We start from the raw sequence: 20,067 nt of genomic DNA, 5'->3' as shown, positions 1-20,067 counted from the left end.
AAGGTCCAAATGAAAAAAAATTAAGATGTAATTCTTATAATTATTTCTCCAGTGTTAAAAACGATTAGAAGGAACTTGATTTGTCAAAACTAGTTTTATGATTTAGGTTTTGTACTAAATAGTCTGTGTGAAATATTAATGCTTGGGATCTGTTTGAATTCAGCAGATGAGGTATTACTGCTTAGTTGGAAACTTGGACTCTTTCTTAATTAGGATGTTCGGCTTGGTCCCTTTCTTCATTTTGGCCCTTTTAGAATTGAAGCACTAATTCACAACCCTGAATTCATTCATTTACTGAATGGACTGTAGTCTCTTTGTATTCACTTGTGGACATCTAAGACCAGGTCATCATTCCCTCAAATGTATTTGTTACTATGATTTGACACTTGTTTTCTGAACCTTTCTTTTCATAGCTTTATGGATGGATGGTGAGCAGTTTGCTGTTGATAGTCATATTTAGGCTGGAATTTTCCAAGCACTAAGCATGGATCTAAATGTGCTTCTACTGAAATGAATGGGAGTGTAACCCATGACCTCAGTGGTAGCAGAGGTAGGACAGGTCTGATTGCTTTTGAAAATCACACCCTCAGAATTAAAGCTGTGTTGATTAGTTGTGAATGGACACAAATGTTTCTGCTCTGATTGCAAGAGTCTATTGTATTCCTTCTAATAAGGAAGATGGCTTGAAAAAGTGACCGAGGGTTAAAATATCTTGAGGAGAGGTGCCAGATCAGATTTCCTTTTTGGGACAGATCTTGCAGTGATGATGTTCCTAGAAAAACTAGGATTCTTACAGGATTTACTGGGTCAATGGAGATTTTAATTGTCTTTTGTCAGTCACTCAAATTGAAAATATGTGGTCGAATCCTTGTCTGACTCCTTTAGTTGCCTCTGTGTCAGGTTCTAGCAACGGGTTTTGATAAATCTTTCCTCCCATTGTGTAAGCATAGATTCATAGACTCTAGGACTGGAAGGGACCTCGAGAGGTCATCGAGTCCAGTCCCCTGCCCTCATGGCAGGACCAAATACTGTCTAGACCATCCCTGATAGACATTTATCTAACCTACTCTTAAATATCTCCAGAGATAGAGACTCCACAAGCTCCCTAGGCAATTTATTTCAGTGTTTAACCACCCTGACAGTTAGGAAGCTTTTCCTAATGTCCAACCTAAACCTCCCTTGCTGCAGTTTAAGCCCATTGTGTCTTGTTGTATCCTTAGAGGCTAAGGTGAACAAGTTTTCTCCCTCTTCCTTATGACAGCCTTTTAGATACCTGAAAACTGCTATCGTGTCCCCTCTCAGTCTTCTCTTTTCCAAACTAAACAAACCCAATTCTTTCAGCCTTCCTTCAAAGGTCATGTTCTCAAGACCTGTAATAATTCTTGTTGCTCTTCTCTGGTCCCTCTCCAATTTCTCCACATCTGTCTTGAAATGCGGTGCCCAGAACTGGACTCCAGTTGAGGCCTAACCAGCGCAGAGTAGAGCGGAAGAGTGACTTCTAATGTCTTGCTCACAACACACCTGTTCATGCATCTCAGAATCATGTTTGCTTTTTTTGCAACAGCATCACACTGTTGACTCATATTTAGCTTGTGGTCCACTATAATCCCTAGATCCCTTTCTGCCCTACTCCTTCCTAGAAAGTCTCTTCCCATTCTGTATGTGTGAAACTGATTGTTCCTTCCTAAGTGGAACATTTTGCATTGGTCTTTGTTAAACTTCATCCTATTTACCTCAGACCATTTCTCTAATTTGTCCTGATCATTTTGAATTATGACCCTATCCTCCAAAGCAGTTGCAATCCCTCCCAGTTTGGTATCATCTGCAAACTTAATAAGCATACTTTCCATGCCAATATCTAAGTCGTTGATGAAGATATTGAACAGAGCTGGTCCCAAAACAGACCCCTGCAGAACGCCACTTGTTATATCTCTCCAGCAGAATTGGGAACCATTAATAATTACTCTCTGAGTATGGTTATCCAGCCAGTTATGCACCCACCTTATAGTAGCCCCATCTACGTTGTATTTGCCTAGTTTATTGAATATCAGGCAAGACCATATCAAATGCCTTACTGAAGTCTAGGTATACCATGTCCACTGCTTCTCCCTTATCCACAAGACTCGTTATCCTATCAAAGAAAGCTATCAGATTGGTTTGACATGATTTGTTCTTTACAATTCCATGCTGGCTATTCCTTATCATCTTACCACCTTCCAAGTGTTTGCAAATGATTTCCTTAATTACTTGCTCCATTATCTTCCCTGGCACAGAAGTTAAACTAACTTCTCTGTAGTTCCCTGGGTTGTTTTTATTTCCCTTTTTATAGACGGGCACTGTATTTGCCCTTTTCCAGTCTTCTCGAATCTCAGCTATCTCCCATGAGTTTCCAAAGATAATAGCTAGAAGCTCAGATACCGCCTCTATTAGCTCCTTGAGTATTCTAGGATGCATTTCATCAGGCCATGGTGACTTGCAGGCATCTAACTTTTCTAAGTGATTTTTAACTTGTTCTTTTTTTATTTTATCTTCTCAACCTGCCCCCTTCCCATTAACATTCACTATGTTAGACATTCCTTCAGACTTCTCGATGAAGATCGAAACAAAGAAGTCATTAAACATCTCTGCCATTTCCAAGTTTCCTGTTACTGTTTCTTCCTCCTCACTGAGCAGTGGGCCTACCCTGTCCTTGGTCTTCCTCTTGCTTCTAATGTATTGATAAAAAGTCTTCTTGTTTCCCTTTATTCCTGTAGCTAGTTTGAGCTCATTTTGTGCCTTTGCCTTTCTAATCTTGCCCCTGCATTCCTGTGTTGTTTGCCTATATTCATTCTTTGTAATCCATCCTAGTTTCCATTTTTTATATGATTCCTTTTTATTTTTTAGATCATGCAAGATCTCATGGTTAAGCCAAGGTGGTCTTTTGCCACATTTTCTATCCCTACCCAGCGGAATAGCTTGCTTTTGGGCCTTTAGTAGTGTCCTTTTGAAAAACTGCCAACTCTCCTTAGTAGTTTTTCCCCTCAGTTTTGATTCCCATGGGACCTTACCTATCAGCTCTCTGAGCTTACCAAAATCCACCTTCTTGAAATTCATTGTCTCTATTTTGCTGTACTCCCTTCTACCCTTTCTTAGAATTGTGAACTCTATGATTTCATGATCACTTTCACCCAAGCTGCCTTCTACTTTCAAATTCTCAACGAGTTCCTCCTATTTGTTAAAATCAAGTCTAGAACAGCTTCCCCCCAGAAGCTTTTTCAACCTTCTGAAATCAAAAGTTGTCTGCAATGCAGTCCAAGAACTTATTGGATGGTCTGTGCCCTGCTGTGTTATTTTCCCAACATATATTTGGATAGCTGAAGTCCCCCATCACCACCAAATCTTGGGCTTTGGATGATTTTGTTGGTTGTTTAAAAAAAGCCTCATCCACCTCTTCCACCTGGTTAGGTAGCCTGTAGTAGACTCCTAGCATGACATCACCCTTGTCAAGATCTCTTTCTTGAGTAGTAACAGCTAATTTAAACCCCATCATTTTATATGCTTGGTGGGATTATGTTTTCCAATGTGCATTGTGTTGCATTTATCAACATTGAATTTCATCTGCCATTTTGTTGCCCATTCACCCAGTTTTGTGAGATCCTTTTGTAACTCTTCGCAGTCTGCTTTGGACTTAATTATCCTGAGTAATTTTGAATCATCTGCAAATTTTGCCACCTCACTGTTTACCCCTTTTCCCATTTATGAATATATTGAACAACACTAGGCCAGTACAGATCTCTGGGAGACACCGCTATTTAAGTCTCTCCATTCTGAAAACTGACCATTTATTTCTAATTCTATTTACCACTTCACAACATACACTAAAAATGGAAATAATGTAAAGCACTAGCTATTGGAAATGAAAGTGGAGAGCAAGTGGAGTGCTTGCCCTGTGGTACAGTGCCATATGTTACAACTTCATATGCTAAACAGTTAGAGAAATGACATTGTTTATTGAATTGTGTCCTCCATCACACAGCATATATTGGTTAGGCAGCAAAATGAAATGAACAGTAAGATATACGTGTGATACCACTGATGTTGAGCTTAGTTTTTAATGAAAATATAATGCAGTATTTAATCCTAACAGACTGTCATAGTTGTTCAATAACTGTATAGTGCTTTATAGCAAAAGGCAAAAACTGTAACTTAGTGGATCAATGATATATAACAGCATTAAAGTTTATTTTTCCTACACAGTGTAGTAGAACCAAAATTTATACCATGTAAACACTTAAACTAATCACAATAGAGCTCTGTGAAATTTCTGCTGCCTTCTGTCAATGGGCCCAATCCTGCTATCACAGTAACCAGTGGGAATCTTTCCATTTGATTTGTGCCAGTATGAGAGCAGAACTGGTTCAACTACTGATATTCTAAGTTCTCCAGTGCGGTACTGAAGCGACTGTATACTACTGTCCCCACTGGATCTTTGAAGTCATAGGAGTCATAGGATATCAGGATTGGAAGGGACCTCAGGAGATCATCTAGTCCAACCCCCTCCTCAAAGTAGGATCAATCCCCAGACAGATTTTTGCCCCAGACCCTAAATGGCCCCCCTGTGTGTGTGTGTGTGTGCGCGCGCGCACGCAACAGGTTTTGCAAACAGTCATGAGTTGGTATGAGAGAAACCACTGGAGCTGCTCAGAAATTTTCCAATAGAATGATTTTCCAATGGATAGTGCCGTTTCCACAAAATCAACATTTTCCTCAGGAATATTGAAATGAAAGCTCCAGCTTTCCAGCTTCTTGGCAGTTCACCTGGAGGGCTGACTGGGAAACCAGGATCCCATGGCTTCCAGGTTGCAGCACAGCCCGTCTGGTGGGCTCCAAAGCTCATCAGCCTAGCCTGCCCCCTGTTCCATTGGCTACTCAAAGAACTGGGTGGCTAGCTCCCCAGCTGAGTAGCTCCCATGGTTGCCCTGCTCCTGAGCTGGTTGCCTCCCCAGGCAGCTGGCTCCTGAGGAGCCAGGCAGACAGTCAGTAACCTCAAAAATTCTGTTTTGGTTCACCCCAAATGGTATTTTTCTGGAACTTCCTTCCTGATTCATACAGAAAAATATCTTTCACAGGAAGAGATTTCAATTTTCTGGCCAGCTCGAGAAACCATAGCTTGAGGATTACCAGAGTGGTTTCTGGTTATATATCATATTTAGGGTGCTAATAGCTTCACTATAGGCAAGCATTGAAATAGCTGGTGAGTTCATAATTACATCTGCTACTATCTAGAAGGGACATTATCATTTTATATTACTTCTAGAAGTGTAGCTTCCAGAAAGTTGTGCTTTTAAAAGTGATGAAACAATTCTACCCAGCTCCACGACTTAATTTCTGGGAGAGTCAATACAATGATTGAACTATATGTGACTTGTTTTAACCATCAAAATATCTGTGTTACTTTTATCTCATTCCCCCACTTCTCCTGGTGCGTATTCTTTAATTTAATGTCAAATCCAATACTACTGCTGGCAGTCAACTATTTTAATTTTGGTGATGCAAGTCAGTTCAGACTGGGGGTCTATTATTGCCTTTATTATCATACTTATTTTAAATAAAAGCTATTATCCAGTTTCTGTTTACATTGTGTATCCACAGTTTGGCCTGTGCTGAAAATTATTTGGTTTTAAAACAGTAGCTATTAATAGTAAATGTCTGTAATAATCAATATCTCCCTTCATCTAAAATCCACTGGAAACCATTTCCATAGTTACAAGTTATAGAGATGCATATTGCAAAATATTTTGCTGAAAATTCTACATAGCAAACAATAAAAAATTAGCATAGAGAACTATGCTGATAAGATCACTTTGATTTCATTTCCCAGTTGTGCTACTGCTACATTTTATATAAATAACAATTAGCATCTGAGTTGTTTTAAGTCACTTGAAAAATACAATCTTTTGTATTCATACATTTTTTTAAAAGATAGATCCTTCCAAGTCTGTCTAGTTATAATCTGTTTTTAATGAGGAATAACATCTTATTAAACAGGAGACAAGATAATTGGTTTCTTCCTCTTATTATCCAAAGAGAGAGAGAGCACAAGGATCAGTATATATGAGAGATGCATAGGAATATCTCTCAGTAATTTCAGTAATCTGGTAATTATTTCTGGGTCATCTGTTATATCTTAATTGTGGCTACCCATTACAGTAAGAACAAGAGAATCAGCAAATAGAGTCATATTTCTTTAACAAATACTTTTCTTTATTCTTCCTTGTCTATACAGTCATTCCCAGCACAGCACTGCAACGCGTCCACCCACAATGAGCTTACAACGAACCATTTCTCTGGAAGGGTAAGGCTGTTCTTTGTCTCATGAGCTGCTTAATATGGAAGCTGGGTTTCTCTCTCTCTGTCTGTCTCTCTCTATCTCCAATTGTACACTGACATTTACCAGATTGAACGGGAAAAAAAATCTCTCTGACCCAGTACTAATACCAGATGAAATACACAAAGTCTTCATGTTGGAAGGTATGGCACTCCCCTTCTGTGACCTCCAGGAGGGATCTACTGTTAAATGGGGTTTAGATTGCAAGAACAAACCTACTGTGCATTTTTGGAATTGGTTCATGGTGGAGCAGAAGGTTGATGGATGCCTTTCCCTCTCAGCCACCCAAACTCAGTCAACAGGACTTTAAGGGAGGCAACATGGGGTTTTATTGCAGATCTCTTGGCCCAGTCGCAGGTGCAAATATCCCCAGTAGCATTAAAATGTCTCCTTTTCCCGTGGTGGCTAAGTTTTATAGCTGCAGGGGAACAAGCTAGGTGGAGTGTCGAGGCTGTTAGAACCAGGCGCCAATGTGTAAATGCAAATAGCGTTGCTGTGGAGGGCAAAGGTCTTCTGTAGCTTTCCTGAAATCCTTGAAGCTCTTGGAGGATCTGCAGAAAAAATTAACATTAGGAAAAGAATTGCTGAAAGCACTGATATGCAGCAGAAAAGTACAATTGTGTGGTGGTTTTACTGAGGAGCTTTGAACCCATCAGCTGGAGTGGATAAGACATTGGCAATATCCACTTTCCAAAGTGTAAGTTGACAAGCAAGTTTCTAAGTTCCCTGCATGCATATTTTAATTATTATTATTGATAATCATGTTTATCACAGTAGAGCCTAGCGACCAACCAAGATCTGGGGCCCTTTGTGGTAGGCATTTACAGACATAGAGTAGCAGACAGTCTTTGTCTTGATAAAATAATCTCATAGACAAGACAAAAACAATGTGATGGCAGCAAATAGCATGTTAGCTCCAAGGGGGTTATTTGTTTTGGTTTATTGGCAGGTGGGATATGGTGTAGTTATCAGACATTGTTGGGGGTTGGTTTACATTTTTGTGTGTGGTCCATTTGATGTTTTCTCTCATTGCTTTGTTTTTACCAGTGTGCTATAGAGATTAATTTGAACTCCATTGCTGCAGTGAAAAATTGCATAGAAGAAAAAGCTCATTCATGTATTTTAAAATTCAGTGAAGCTTAATTAAAGACCTTGTGATTTACTAAATATAGCGAGCATCAAGTTCAGTATTTCTGATGGACATATCCTAATTAACACTCAGGACACTTAATCTGTCATGGAAGTAATCTGAGTGCCATCACTTGAGTTCACTTCACTTGCCTCGAGTTAACATTTACATGTAAAAACAGAAAAATTTTTCACACTAATCATGGAAATTCTTACTGATGTCTGATTCTAATCCATATTAGCCATATTACTGTATGGGTGAGTTTCTTTCAGTGTAGCAAATTATGCCCAAAACTGAATACAGTAATTCTGGAGATAGAACAAGAGCTGTCTGCTATAGAAAAATTATCCGATGCTTGTGTGTGTGAGTGATTTTAATTGTAAAAATGCAAATCTGCATATACAGATGGCTAAATTTTCACAAAACTAATGGGGGGAAAGATGATTCATCCACAACCAAAGTCAACCGCTTTCATGTCTTTAATAATATCGAGACAACTGACAGTTGTATGGAGTGCTTGAATTTTGGTTGCACTGGCTTCTTTCAGAGGGCTAGTATTAATTTTAGTTTTGATTCTCCCCTCTGATTCACTGTGTGTAAAATTCCATTACTGCAAAAACGGCCTAGAGCAAAAAAGTATAACATGACCCAATAAGCAAGCAATGCCTGTCCTTTTTTTTTTTTCTTTTTACTTTCAGAATTGAGTCAATGTCAGACTATCAGAATTAGGGAAATGTTGTCGTCCTCTGGTTCTCTAATTCACTAACACTTCCTTCCCCATACCATGCATACCAAATCTAAATTTATTTTGGATTTAGATACAAAACAATGCTCTAATTGGTGTTGGGTTGGGGGAAGACTCCTCAATACTAGGCCCTGGGCTGGATCAAGGTAATCTGGGACCCTACATACAACAGGATACAGAGTTTGCAGTGGCTTCACCCCACAATTAGAATGGCAGTGGCTGAGCCCCTCCCACAGAGATGGAGGTAGCAGAATGGACTTCCCTTCTCCTTTCAAAGCTTTTTGTATGGCTGATACAATGGAATTTGCAATTGGCTGAAAGTTCATGCAGGTAGACTGATACTAATGTCCAAACCACAACAATGAATATAAGAATGTAAGAATATAAGAATGGCCCTACTGGGTTAGACCAAAGGTCCATCTAGCCCAGTATCCTGTCTTCCAACAGTGGCCAATGCCAGGTGCTTCACGGGGAGTGAACAGAACAGGTAATCATCAGTGATCCATCCCTACTCATGCTGGCTAATAGCCATAGATGGATCTATCATCCATGAACGTATCTAGTTCTTTTCTGAACCCTGTTATAGTCTTGGCCTTCACAACATCCTCTGGCAAAGAGTTCCACAGGTTGACTGTGCGAATATGTAAAATATGAATGCGAGGAATAAACAGGAAGAACTGGAATTATTAGTACATAAGCTAAATCATGACTTAACTGGCATCAAAGAGACATGGTGAGATACATCTCATGACTGGACTGGAATTGGCATAGAGGGGTTTAGCTTGTTTAGGAAGGAAAGGCAGGGGGAAAAAGGAGGCAATGATGCATTGTATATCAAAATATATATAATTGTTGAGAGGTCCAGAAGGAGGTGAGATGCAGACTAGCTGCAAATATTTGGGTGAAAACAATAGGGGGAAAACAGGGAGATGTCATAGGTGGGGTTTACTACAGGCCACCAAATCAGGAGTAGGAGGTGGATGAGGCATTTCTAAAATAAATCACAGAAATATCTAATACACAAGACTCGTTAATAATGGGAGACTTTAATTACTCAGACATCAGTTGCATAAGTAACACAGCAAAACACAAAATGTCCAGTAAGTTCTTGGAATATATAAGTGATACCGACTGTAAAGGAAGTAACCAGGGGACAGCCATTGTAGATTTGATTCTGACCAACAGGGAGGAATTGGTTGTGAATCTGAAGGATGAAGGCAATTTGGGTGGAAGTGATCATGACATGATAGATTTCATGATTCTAAGGAAAGGAAGGAATGAGAATAGCAGAATAAGGACAATAAACTTCAAAAAATCAGACTTAAACAAACTCAGAGAACTACTAGGTAAAGTTCAAGGGAAAAAGGAGTGCAGGAGAGCTTTAATTTCCCAGAGACAATATTATAGCTGTAAGAGCAAACTATCCTGATGCAAATGAAAGTTAAGAATAGTAGTAATAGACCTATTCAGGCCAAAGAGTCTGTATCAAGAGCTCTTTACCCGAAAATCAAAAAGTAATCTTACAAGAAGATGAAATATGGGGAAATTTCTAAGGAGGCGTACAAAAGAATAACACAAGCATATAGGGACAAAATAAGAAAGGTTAAGGCACAAAATTATTTACACCTGGCAAAACTTGCAAACATATCACCACTGTTACAATATTCAACATCCCCCACAGCACACCTTTCAAGATCCATGGGTCCTACGCATGCCTATCACAATATACAGTATACCTCATCCATCCAGTGCACTAAATGCCCCAATAACAATTATGTGAATGAAACCAGATAACCATTACACTCTTGGATGAACTCATACAGGAAAATGATAAAAGACCCTATCACTTGTGGGTGAACACTTTTCACAAAGTGATCACTCTATATCTGACCTGTCAGTCCTCATCCTCAAAGAAAACCTGGACAATACTTTCAAAAGACAAGCCTGGGAGCTTAAATTCATAACTCTGCTAAACGCTAACAATCACGGACTGAACAGAGACACTAGATGTATGTCTTATTACAACAATCTTTAACCCACTAACCCCCTCTTTTTGTCCTATGTCTGCAGAAGTGTTAACAAGCCATTCTGCCTTGAATGGTCCCTTAGAATAAGTGCTAGTTACTTATGCTAAACGATATGTTCCACCTTGCATTTAGCCATGGCTCTCGGGGTACTCTCCCAGGCCTGATGAAGAACTGTGTGTGGTTTGAAAGTTTGTCTCTCACCAACAGAAGTTGGTCCAATAAAAAATATTGCCTCACCCACCTTGTCTCTCTAATCAATTTGTAAGGACCTATATATATATATATATATATATAAGTAATAGTCAAAAAAGATTTGTAAAGAACACATCATACCACACCAACCTAATTTCCTTCTTTGACAGGGTTACTGGACTAGTGGATGGGAGGCTAAAACTGTAGAAGTTTTATACCTTCATGTTAGTAAGGCTTTTCTCATACAGACCCACATGACAGTCTTATAAGCAAAGTAGGGAGATGTGGTCTAGATGAAATTACTAAAAGGTGCAAAATTGGTTGAAAGACTGTAGTCAGAGTAGTTATTAACCATTCACTGCCAAATGGGGAGTGTGTATCTAATGGATCCCATGTGGGTTTGTCCTGGATCCAGCAATATTTGATATTTTTATTAATAAATTGGATGATGGAATGGAGAGTATGTTTTTAAAATTTGCAGATGATGCCAAGCTGGAAGGGTTTACAGGCACTTTGGAGGTCAGGATTAGAATTCAAAATGACCTTGACAAATTGCAGAAATGGTCTGAAATCAACAAGATGAAATTTTAAAAAGACAAGTGCAAAATTCTGCACTTAGGGAGGAAAAATCAAATGCACAGCTACAAAATGGTAAATAACTGGGTAGGCACTAATATTGCTGAAAAGGATCTGGGGGTTATAGTGGATCACAAATTGAATATGAGTCAACAATGTGATACTGGGCTCGATGGACTTTTGGTCCATTCTTAAATTCTTATGTTCATGGTTGTGGTTTGGAAATTAATATCAGTCTGTCTGCATGAACTTTCAGCCAGTTGCAAAATTCTCTGTATCAGCCATGCAAAAAGCTTGGAAGGGAGAAGGGAGGTCCATTCTGCTACCTCCACCTCTCTGGGAGGGGCTAATTGTGGGGCGAAGCCATTGCAAACCCTGTACTCTATTGTATGTAGGTATGACTTTATACTGATTTTTATGGTGACTTCATTTTTGAACCCCAAAATACTCAAAACATCTTGGGTAATACGCCCCAAAACATTAAATCAATCTGTCAATCACTCTGTCAGGGTTTCTACTAGAAAGGTAGCTTCAACCAGAGACACCAGCATAACACAAGTTATATTAAATGATCTGAACATGAAGTACTTTGGCTAAAGTCCATGTAATCATTTTTCTGTCTCTTGGGCAGCCCCACTGACTTTAACATTCTTCTATTTTGCTCTTGTGAGAGGAGTTCAGTCCCCACCAGTGGCCCGTTTGCTGCTCATAACTTGAAAAATGAAGGTGAGTGGGAAGGAATACTGCCATATGATTTAAACACCTTACACATCTCACACTGGAGTTTTTGTTTGTGCTTTGAAAGGTGAAGTTATCTGTTTTCACCACCAAGCCTGACCTTTATCTTAAATACTGCTGTGTCTGCTGGATTCTGGAAAACTGACCAAATCAGTATGAAGTCATGCATTTGCAATCAAGAAATGCCAAAATAGCAGGAATCAAATTAGTAAGAGTAAAGAACTCATTACAAGCATAATGAATAGATACAGTAGATAAGATGAACTTTCTAAATGTTGCACAATAAATTATTATGGCACAAATGGCTGGACGATCTAAGAGTTTGTATGTCAGAAGCTGTATATTTAATAAAATGGAACCCAAACAACAAAATAATGATCATTTCCCTATGCTACTTTTTAGTCTATATTAATGCAACAAGAATGTCCCACACTCAGGGGCAGCTCTAGGCACCAGCAAAGCAAGCACCTGCTTGGGCAGCCCATTTACAGGGGCGGCAGGGACAGCATGGGACCTTAGAACCAACAGGGGGCTCTGGGAGCTGTAGTATCTTGGTTAGCTCCCTGCTTATAGAGCCAGCCCTGGAGCAGGGAAAGAACCACATTTCCCAGCATTCCCTTGGCCACTACCAACTGGAAAGGAAGGAGGAGGACCTCATGTGGCAGCATGCTGGGAGTGAAGAGTTGCACTGTGAAGGGTAGGGAGACTGTATTTTAACATTCAAAAAACAGGACACTCCATGGGGAGGGAGGGTAGCTCCACCCTGCCACCATCCACTGTAACTTGCTGTAGGAACAGTAGGATAAAATTGAGCAAGAAATGCTTCCTAGTGGTTATTAGGGCTGGAATTACTATTTTCAACAGCTGTTGCCTTTTTGTTTGTTTGTTTAAAAGGAAGACAGTGATATTGCATTGGCAAATTCCCCATAGAAAGAAAGAGTGGAACAAAATAATAATAAAGGCACCTCAACTTTTCCTCATTTATGGAGGACAGTCTTATAAAATGCATCTAGATATCCTCCAATCACACAAGCTGAAAATTGTTCCACTTTACTGCAGCTCTGTAACCATATGGGAACCAAGCCTGTCTGTGTTTTGTGCACATCCAAAATTCCTAGTGAATGACCTGCCCTGGGAGTGAGTTACCAGTGACCCAGGGCTGCGGCGGAAGGAGGGTGCAGGTGGGGGGAGGGTGGAGATCTCAGGGCTGGGGCGGCAGGAGGTGTGTGTAGGGGGCACTGGTGGGGGGGAAGGGGGAAGCCCAGGGCTGGGGCAGCAGGGGAGTGCGGGGGGAAGCCCAGGGCTGGGACGGGGAGTAGCCAAAAATTTTTTTGCTTGGGGCGGCAAAAAACCTAGAGCCGGCCCTGCCCACACTTTATCAAAACATTTGTCCAGTGTAGAAATGGCACAGTTACAGCGCTGGGCTGCAATAATGAATCTGGCAGCAATTATAAGAGGTAGTTTATCTTGTTTGTATTTTAGTAGTATTCAGAGGTCCCAGTCAATGAAGCTGATGAATTGGAAGAGGAGGGCTGGAGAAGGAGATAACAGTAAAATGAACACCTTAAGCAAAACGACCAGCAGGCCCACCTTGCCACCTGCCTAACCATTATTAAACTGCAATGTTTTGTAAGCATCGTAGAAGAGGAATATGGAGGCGAAAGATGGTGGCTTTTCAGCTTTTGATGGGGTGTTCATGTCAGACATAAGGGTGACAAAAAAAAAAGGAGAAAGATAATTTAAGGGAGAAGTGAACAAAATGGCGACAGAAACTAGCATTGCCAGTAGAGCAAAGACAGAGGTTCATATGGTGAGAAAATACTAGACTGGATAACAGGGGCACTAAATTACAGTAAAACAGAAGTATTGATGATATAAAGGAAACTTTTATACCTAAGTTTCCCTTCATCGGGACTTTGATATTTTTTACAGACCTAGATATCTATATTTCATGTCAAAGCTGCAACCTTTATAAATTTTAAATTGTTTCTCATGATGAATGAGACGTTATAAACATCTTACATACTGATCCAGTCTCAGTTTATCCTGGGTTTCCATGTTAAGGTGAATGCTGTCTCAATTTGAATGACCTTTTTCAGGTCTTTCCTGTGTTGGTCCTCTTTGCCTATCTGAAATAAAAGTGCAAAGTGATTTATTAAAATTTGCTAAAGCAGGAAAATAGGTGAAATAAAATTGGAATTATGTCAAAAGAGTTGGCAGTCTGAAATTAACCAGTTGAGGCTATTTGGCCATTGACTCTATGAAGACAGACCCCTATTCCTGCATGGGGTCCCATTGACCCTGCTTTGAGTAGTAAATTATTTAAGGAGGGCAGTATGATCTAGTGGTTAAGTGCACTAGACTTGGGCACATAAGACTGGGGCTTCTAGTCTCAGGCCTGCCACTGTTTGACCTTGGGCAAGTAATTGTACCTCTGTTTTTCATTTCAACCTTTTCCTGTCTTGTGTATTTAGATTATAAATTCTCTCATGAAGAGACTGTCACTCACTATGTGCCTGCCACAACAGGACCTTGATTTTGGTTAGGGCCTCTAGGTGTTCCTGTGATACAAATAACAATATAATAATTAATCTCATGGATTTTCTGTGGTGGTCATCATCATAGTATCTGAGTGTCACATATATTAATGGATGGGTCCTCTCAATACCACTGTGAAGTAACTGAATTATTTACAAAGAGGAACTGAGGTACAGGGAGATCAAGCACAAATTTCTCAGAAGTCTCTACTAATTTGGGGGACCTTGTTGATTAATGTCCACCATGCTACACCCTAGGTAAGGTTGCCAAACCTACAGGATTGGCCTGGAGTCTCCAGGAATTAAAGATTAATCTTTAATTTAAGATTCTGTCATGTGATGAAATGTCCAGGAATAGATCCAACCAAAATTGGCAGCTCTAGGCTTAGGGCCTGACTTATCATAGTTTTTAGTGTTTTTAATCCTCTTTGAATGTTTCAAACACTGTAATTAACTAACTAATCCTCTCAACACTCCTGAGAGGTAGGTAGATAAGTATTATTACAAGGTGTTATTTCAGAGAAAATACTGAAATTGGTGATACACAAAGCATGCAGCCAAATGCACAAAATAAGCAAATTAAAAACAGAGAAGCATTTTTTCCACTGTTTTTTTCAGTTACAGTCATCCTTAGAAGTTACTTGTGTTCATAACAGGACATATATATATCTTGCCATTTTTTTAATCTCTGGTTTTTAATCCATACTTGTTATGAATTTATGTGCCTATGGTAAGTAAAATTGTGGGGACTCCTAGATTTTTGAGCATCATTCTGTTGGCTACAATAAGAGACTAATATTATGTTTGCAAGATGGTAGATACAAATCTTGCAGATAGAAGTGTTGGTGCCTCTTTAATAGAAAAACAAAAGTAAAAAAAAAATTAAAAGAAAACAAGTTTGCCCTGATACTTATTTGTCTCTTTATACCAAAACCATGACTTACCTGGTAAGAGTGAGAAATTGTTTTGTTATGCAGGCTAAAATTTTTAGAAGCACCCATTGGAATTTATGCTCCTAAATTATTTGGACACTTTTGAAAATTTTCCAGTAGCATTATATTACTATATACTTATTGCACAATATTCATTTAATAATATCTAGCTCTGCAAATTTGTGCAGTGCTTTATAGAACATATACATATGACAGATTCCCTGTTGTGAAGACCTAGTCTATCTTTTAGGTTATCAAAATAGACACATTTATAACTCAGTGGAAGAAATGCTTTGGATCACTTATGAGGATTACAACTCTTTGCTTGCCTATTCCTCCCCATCATGATTTCTATCTTGTTATGTCTTTGTTTCCTCCTTTTGCGTCTGCTCCTCTTGTCTTTTCCTTCTTTTTCCCTTTTCTTTTCTTTGTCATCTCTCCTATCTACACTCCTTTATCCAATTCTCTCTTTTCAGTCCTTCATTTACTCTCTCTCTCTCTCACTCTCTTGTTTTATGCTTCCTTCTCTCAGATTGTGATTTTTTCCTCTTCATTCTCCCTGCCTAATTCATGGTTGGTGTCTAAGCTGCTCTGCTCTATCTGTATTCTGGTACAAAGCAGCAGCAGAGCAGAGAACATACAAAAGTGCTAAGAGGCTGCACTGGCACCTGGAAGCACACTTTCAGCCTCATTTATCTAAAAAAATATTTAAATGTGCTATTTAACTGAAAAGGCGGGGGGGAATGTATTTCAAAAACATTGAAAAAACAGTGTTTGAGCTTTTGAGTGTGCCTTTACAATAGCTGGATAGCCCCATCTAGTGTCTGAATATAGTAATATTTTAAAAAATCAGTCCATTACTTGAAATTACTATCCCTTGCTTTGCTTTGGTTGTTGTGTTTCTGCAGGCAAACAGTACTTTCTGCTTGGCTTGTTTACTGTAAGAAAACTTACCATTTATAAACTGCTGTTTATTATTTCCATTCATTAAAAACCCATTAAGCTTACTGTATATTTACCAGCACAATATACTCTTAACTTGTTTCATTTTTTAAGGATCTCCATTACTTAACATAAAGCAAATACCTGCATGCCACTCAGTTCTATTTGAATTTTGTTCTTATAAAATATTAATAGAAGAGAGGAAGAGAAGTTTTCCTATTGTCATTTTCCTGTTGTTCTCCTAGTCCCCCTTGGACCATGACAACTGAAGCTCCTGTTCCCAGTTATCTTTAATCATCATTTCAAAAGAAGATGACTCTATATTGAGCAATTTATATGCCAGATGAATAGCTAAATATGTCAGAAGCCAACCTTTAGTCCCTCCGTATTTAACTCTTTCTTTGGAATTCAACTGAAGTGTTGTTAGACTAGTCCCTTCCCACGTTATTAGCAACAGATAATCTCAAGCACATATTAAAACATAATACCTACTTGGTGCCTGGAATGTGATCTGATGGTTAAAGCATAGAACTGAATTTAAGGTTTAAGGTTCAGTTTCCAGTTCTGTGACCAGCTCATTTGTGTATTTATTTGTTTAACCTTGGGCAAGTGGCCCAGTCTTCTTCTGCCTCAGTTTATCTACTTCCAGGGAGTTGCTGTGAGGTTTAATTTATTATTGTTATAAAAGTGCTTTGGTGTCCTCAGATAAAAAACAATGTGTAGGTGCCATGTATTGTTATTTACTAAATCCATAATATCTACCAATCACTTGTGATATCTAAAAACTGGTTCGTGTCCTTCATTTCCCATGATTTTTCCGATATCAGTATTACCAGTGACTTTCCCCAAAGTAACGTGCTTTATTATTGAGCCCTTCTCTGCGAGATGCACTGAAATGGAACAAAATGGATTGCACGGAAGACTGGGAGCCAAGAACTCCTGTGTTCTAATCACAGCTCCTGACATTTTACCCATCACTGTTTGAGCTTCCTCAGAAGATAATCACCCAAGAACAAAATGTGAATTGTGCTGTCAAGAGGCCAGAATTACAAAACAGTGCTGTCAGGGTTTCAGTCATAAAGCTGCTGACTTGGTCAGATGGTATTGATTATTAACAGAGCCAACTCTTTGTCAAACTGTATAGCTTAGTAGCCAGTAAATGCCCTGCTGCATTGACCTATTTTGGCTATAGTGCTGGGTGTTCATGTTTGGATCCCCAAGCTGCCTGTCATATACAGTAATACTAAACTGAACAGGGACTATGAGTCTGCTTTCTCACCTGGATGCTGTATAGAAATGTTTGTTCAGCTTTACTGCATTTTTTCAATGTTAAATATCGAAGTAAATAATAATACCTAGCTCTTATATAGTGTTTTTAATCAGCTTTACAAAGGAAGTAAACATCATTATTCCTGTTTTACAGATTGGGAAACTGAGGCACAGAGAGTTGAAATAAGTTGCCCATGATAACCAAGTAGGACCAGAGTTAGAGTTGGGACTAGAGCGCTGGTCTTCCGAGGCCTAATCCAGTGTTCTAGCCATTAGCCAACATTACCTGTATAAATATTTGATTTCTCAATCCATTTAAACCCAGAAGACCTGTCTCAAGGTTTTTCCTCCACTTTGAACTTTAGCGTACAAAAAGTGGGGACCTGCATGAACACTTTTAAGCTTAATTACTGGCTTAAATCTGGTGCGCTGCCACCAGCCAGAATGTTAGTGTCTGGCACACTTTCTGTTCCCCCAGAACCTTCCCTGGGGAACCCAAAACCCAAACCCCTTGGGTCTTAAAACAAGGAGAAAGTAACCATCTCCCTCTTTTCCCCACCCCCCGACTTTCCCCTCCCTGGGTTGCCTTGAGAGGCTTACACAGATCCAAACTCCTTGGATCTTAAAACAAAGAGGAATTAACCATCCCCCTCCTTTTACCCCACCAATCCCTGGTGAGTTCAGACTCAAACAAGGACAAATCAATCAGGTTCTTAAAAAGAAAGCTTTTAATTAAAGAAAGAAAAGGTCAAAATTATCTCTGTAAAATCAGGATGGAAAATGCTTTACAGGGTACTCAGATTCATATAGACTAGAGGGATGCCCCCCCCAAGCCTTAGATTCAAAGTTACAGCAAACAGAGGTAAAAATCCTTCCAGCAAAAAGACACATTTACCAGTTGAGAAAACAAACATAAGACTAATCCGCCTTGCCTGTCTATTACAATTTTGAAACATGAAAGACTGATTCAGAAAGATTGGGAAAGCCTGGGTGTACCTCTGGTCCCTCTTAGCCCCAAGAGCGAACAACGAACAAAAAAACAAACAAACAAACAAACAAAGACTTCCCTCCACCAAGATTTGAAAGTATCTTGTCCCCCTATTGGTCCTCTGGTCAGGTATCAGCCAAGTTTACTGATCTTCTTAACCCTTTACAAGTAAAAGAGACATTAACCCTTAACCATCTGTTTATGACAACCTGAATTATGTTAAATCTGACCTTCAGGTGCCCATGGTAATTCTAAATTCATTGCTATGTAACAAATGAGTGGCAGCTACCCAAGAGAGAAAACCTTTATCTGCTTGTTTGTTAGAAATACTTGATCTTTTGTATATAAACAATCCCCAGGATATACAAAAACTGAACAATATGTAGCTTGCCCCAGAGCTGTTTTGTGACCTGTTCTCTTACTACCCAGTATAAAGAGGGAGATGGAGATTGGGAGGCCATGTAGAGCATGATAAATACCTCCAGGAAGGGTTCAGTTTCCTTTATACAATAACCTTACAAAAATGCTCCTTTGTTTTTGTCTGCTTTTAAAAATCAAACACAAGAATCAATCAGCAGGGAGACAGTTTACTTGAAAATTATCATGAGACTAAGGTCACCATCTGAGTGTCAGTAATGGGCCTTTGCTCAGGCAAACACCCACTAATTTCAATAGGAGTTCATTTGTAAAGACTGAGGCCCTGATTCTGCAATCACATCAACACCTAAATAACATGACTCACTGAAGTAGTCCCATTGACTCCAATGGAATTACACACATGAGTAAAGCTTAGTACATATTTCAATGTTTGCGGGACTAGGGACAAATTGTAGCCTTCATGCTTTGAACCGGTTGTTTTGGTATATTAGGATCTGAAAATGTTTGAGGACCAATCAGATAGTAGATTAAGTGTATTAGGAGGTTTTGGAAGGAGATGCTTCCATACACTTTTACAAATTTAGTTGTCCGCAGGATTGAAAATTTGTTTCTATTGCAGTTCATTGAAAAGCATATCACAATTCTAACCCTAAATTTATTTTAGCAGCTAGTACAAGGGAGCAAGCGATTACATGAGGATTAACAAATGCAGCAGGCTTTAGGCAAGCTACAGTGTGGACAGTATTTTCAGTGACTAACTTGCTACTGTGTTGCAGGCAGCCTTTAGGATTAATGTTTAGATTAGATGAATCACAGAGCGACTGGACAGCTCAGAGGACTGTTAAAGGGATTTAGAGCCTTTAATCTGCACACACTATACCTGTTCAGTGGTGTGACAGGGTGTACCTGACCCTCTGAGACCCCTGCTGGAGGCCTTTTGACCCTGCCGCATCCTGCCCCAGAAAAGGCAGTGGAGAGGGACCTCGAAGCTGCCTACAATGGCTGTGTCAGACACAGCCAATCAGGGCCCAGCAGGCTAGTATAACAAGAGCAGCAGGGCCAGAGTGAGAGCAGTTCTTTGCTGGAGCTGGAGGAGTGTGGAGGATGGGCTTGGCTAGCTGAGGGAGCCACAGGACCTCAGACAGAAGTGCTGACAGAAGCTGGAGGGAGCAAGAAGGAACCCTGGGCTGGATTCTGGAACTCAACCAGGACAAGGCCCTGAGGTAAGGGTGAAGAAGGGATGGGGC

General features: G+C 39.6%; 1 protein-coding gene across 9 annotated transcripts in view; it reads left to right on the top strand.

Annotated features, from left to right (window-relative positions):
- Window positions 1-20,067, top strand: part of DLG2 (discs large MAGUK scaffold protein 2) — a 1,569,268-nt gene that overhangs the window by 1,216,874 nt on the left and 332,327 nt on the right. For all 9 annotated transcript variants that reach the window (XM_030558530.1, XM_030558473.1, XM_030558462.1 and 6 more), the window contains one exon: window positions 6,266-6,334. In XM_030558530.1, the coding sequence (XP_030414390.1) occupies window positions 6,266-6,334 (69 nt within the window). The remainder of the gene's footprint in view (window positions 1-6,265; window positions 6,335-20,067) is intronic.

Source organism: Gopherus evgoodei, chromosome 1, assembly GCF_007399415.2.
Source record: "Gopherus evgoodei ecotype Sinaloan lineage chromosome 1, rGopEvg1_v1.p, whole genome shotgun sequence".
In the NCBI taxonomy this organism is placed as follows: Eukaryota; Metazoa; Chordata; order Testudines; family Testudinidae; genus Gopherus; species Gopherus evgoodei.
Note: the sequence above shows the minus strand (reverse complement) of the source record. Positions and strands in the feature narration are given on the sequence as shown.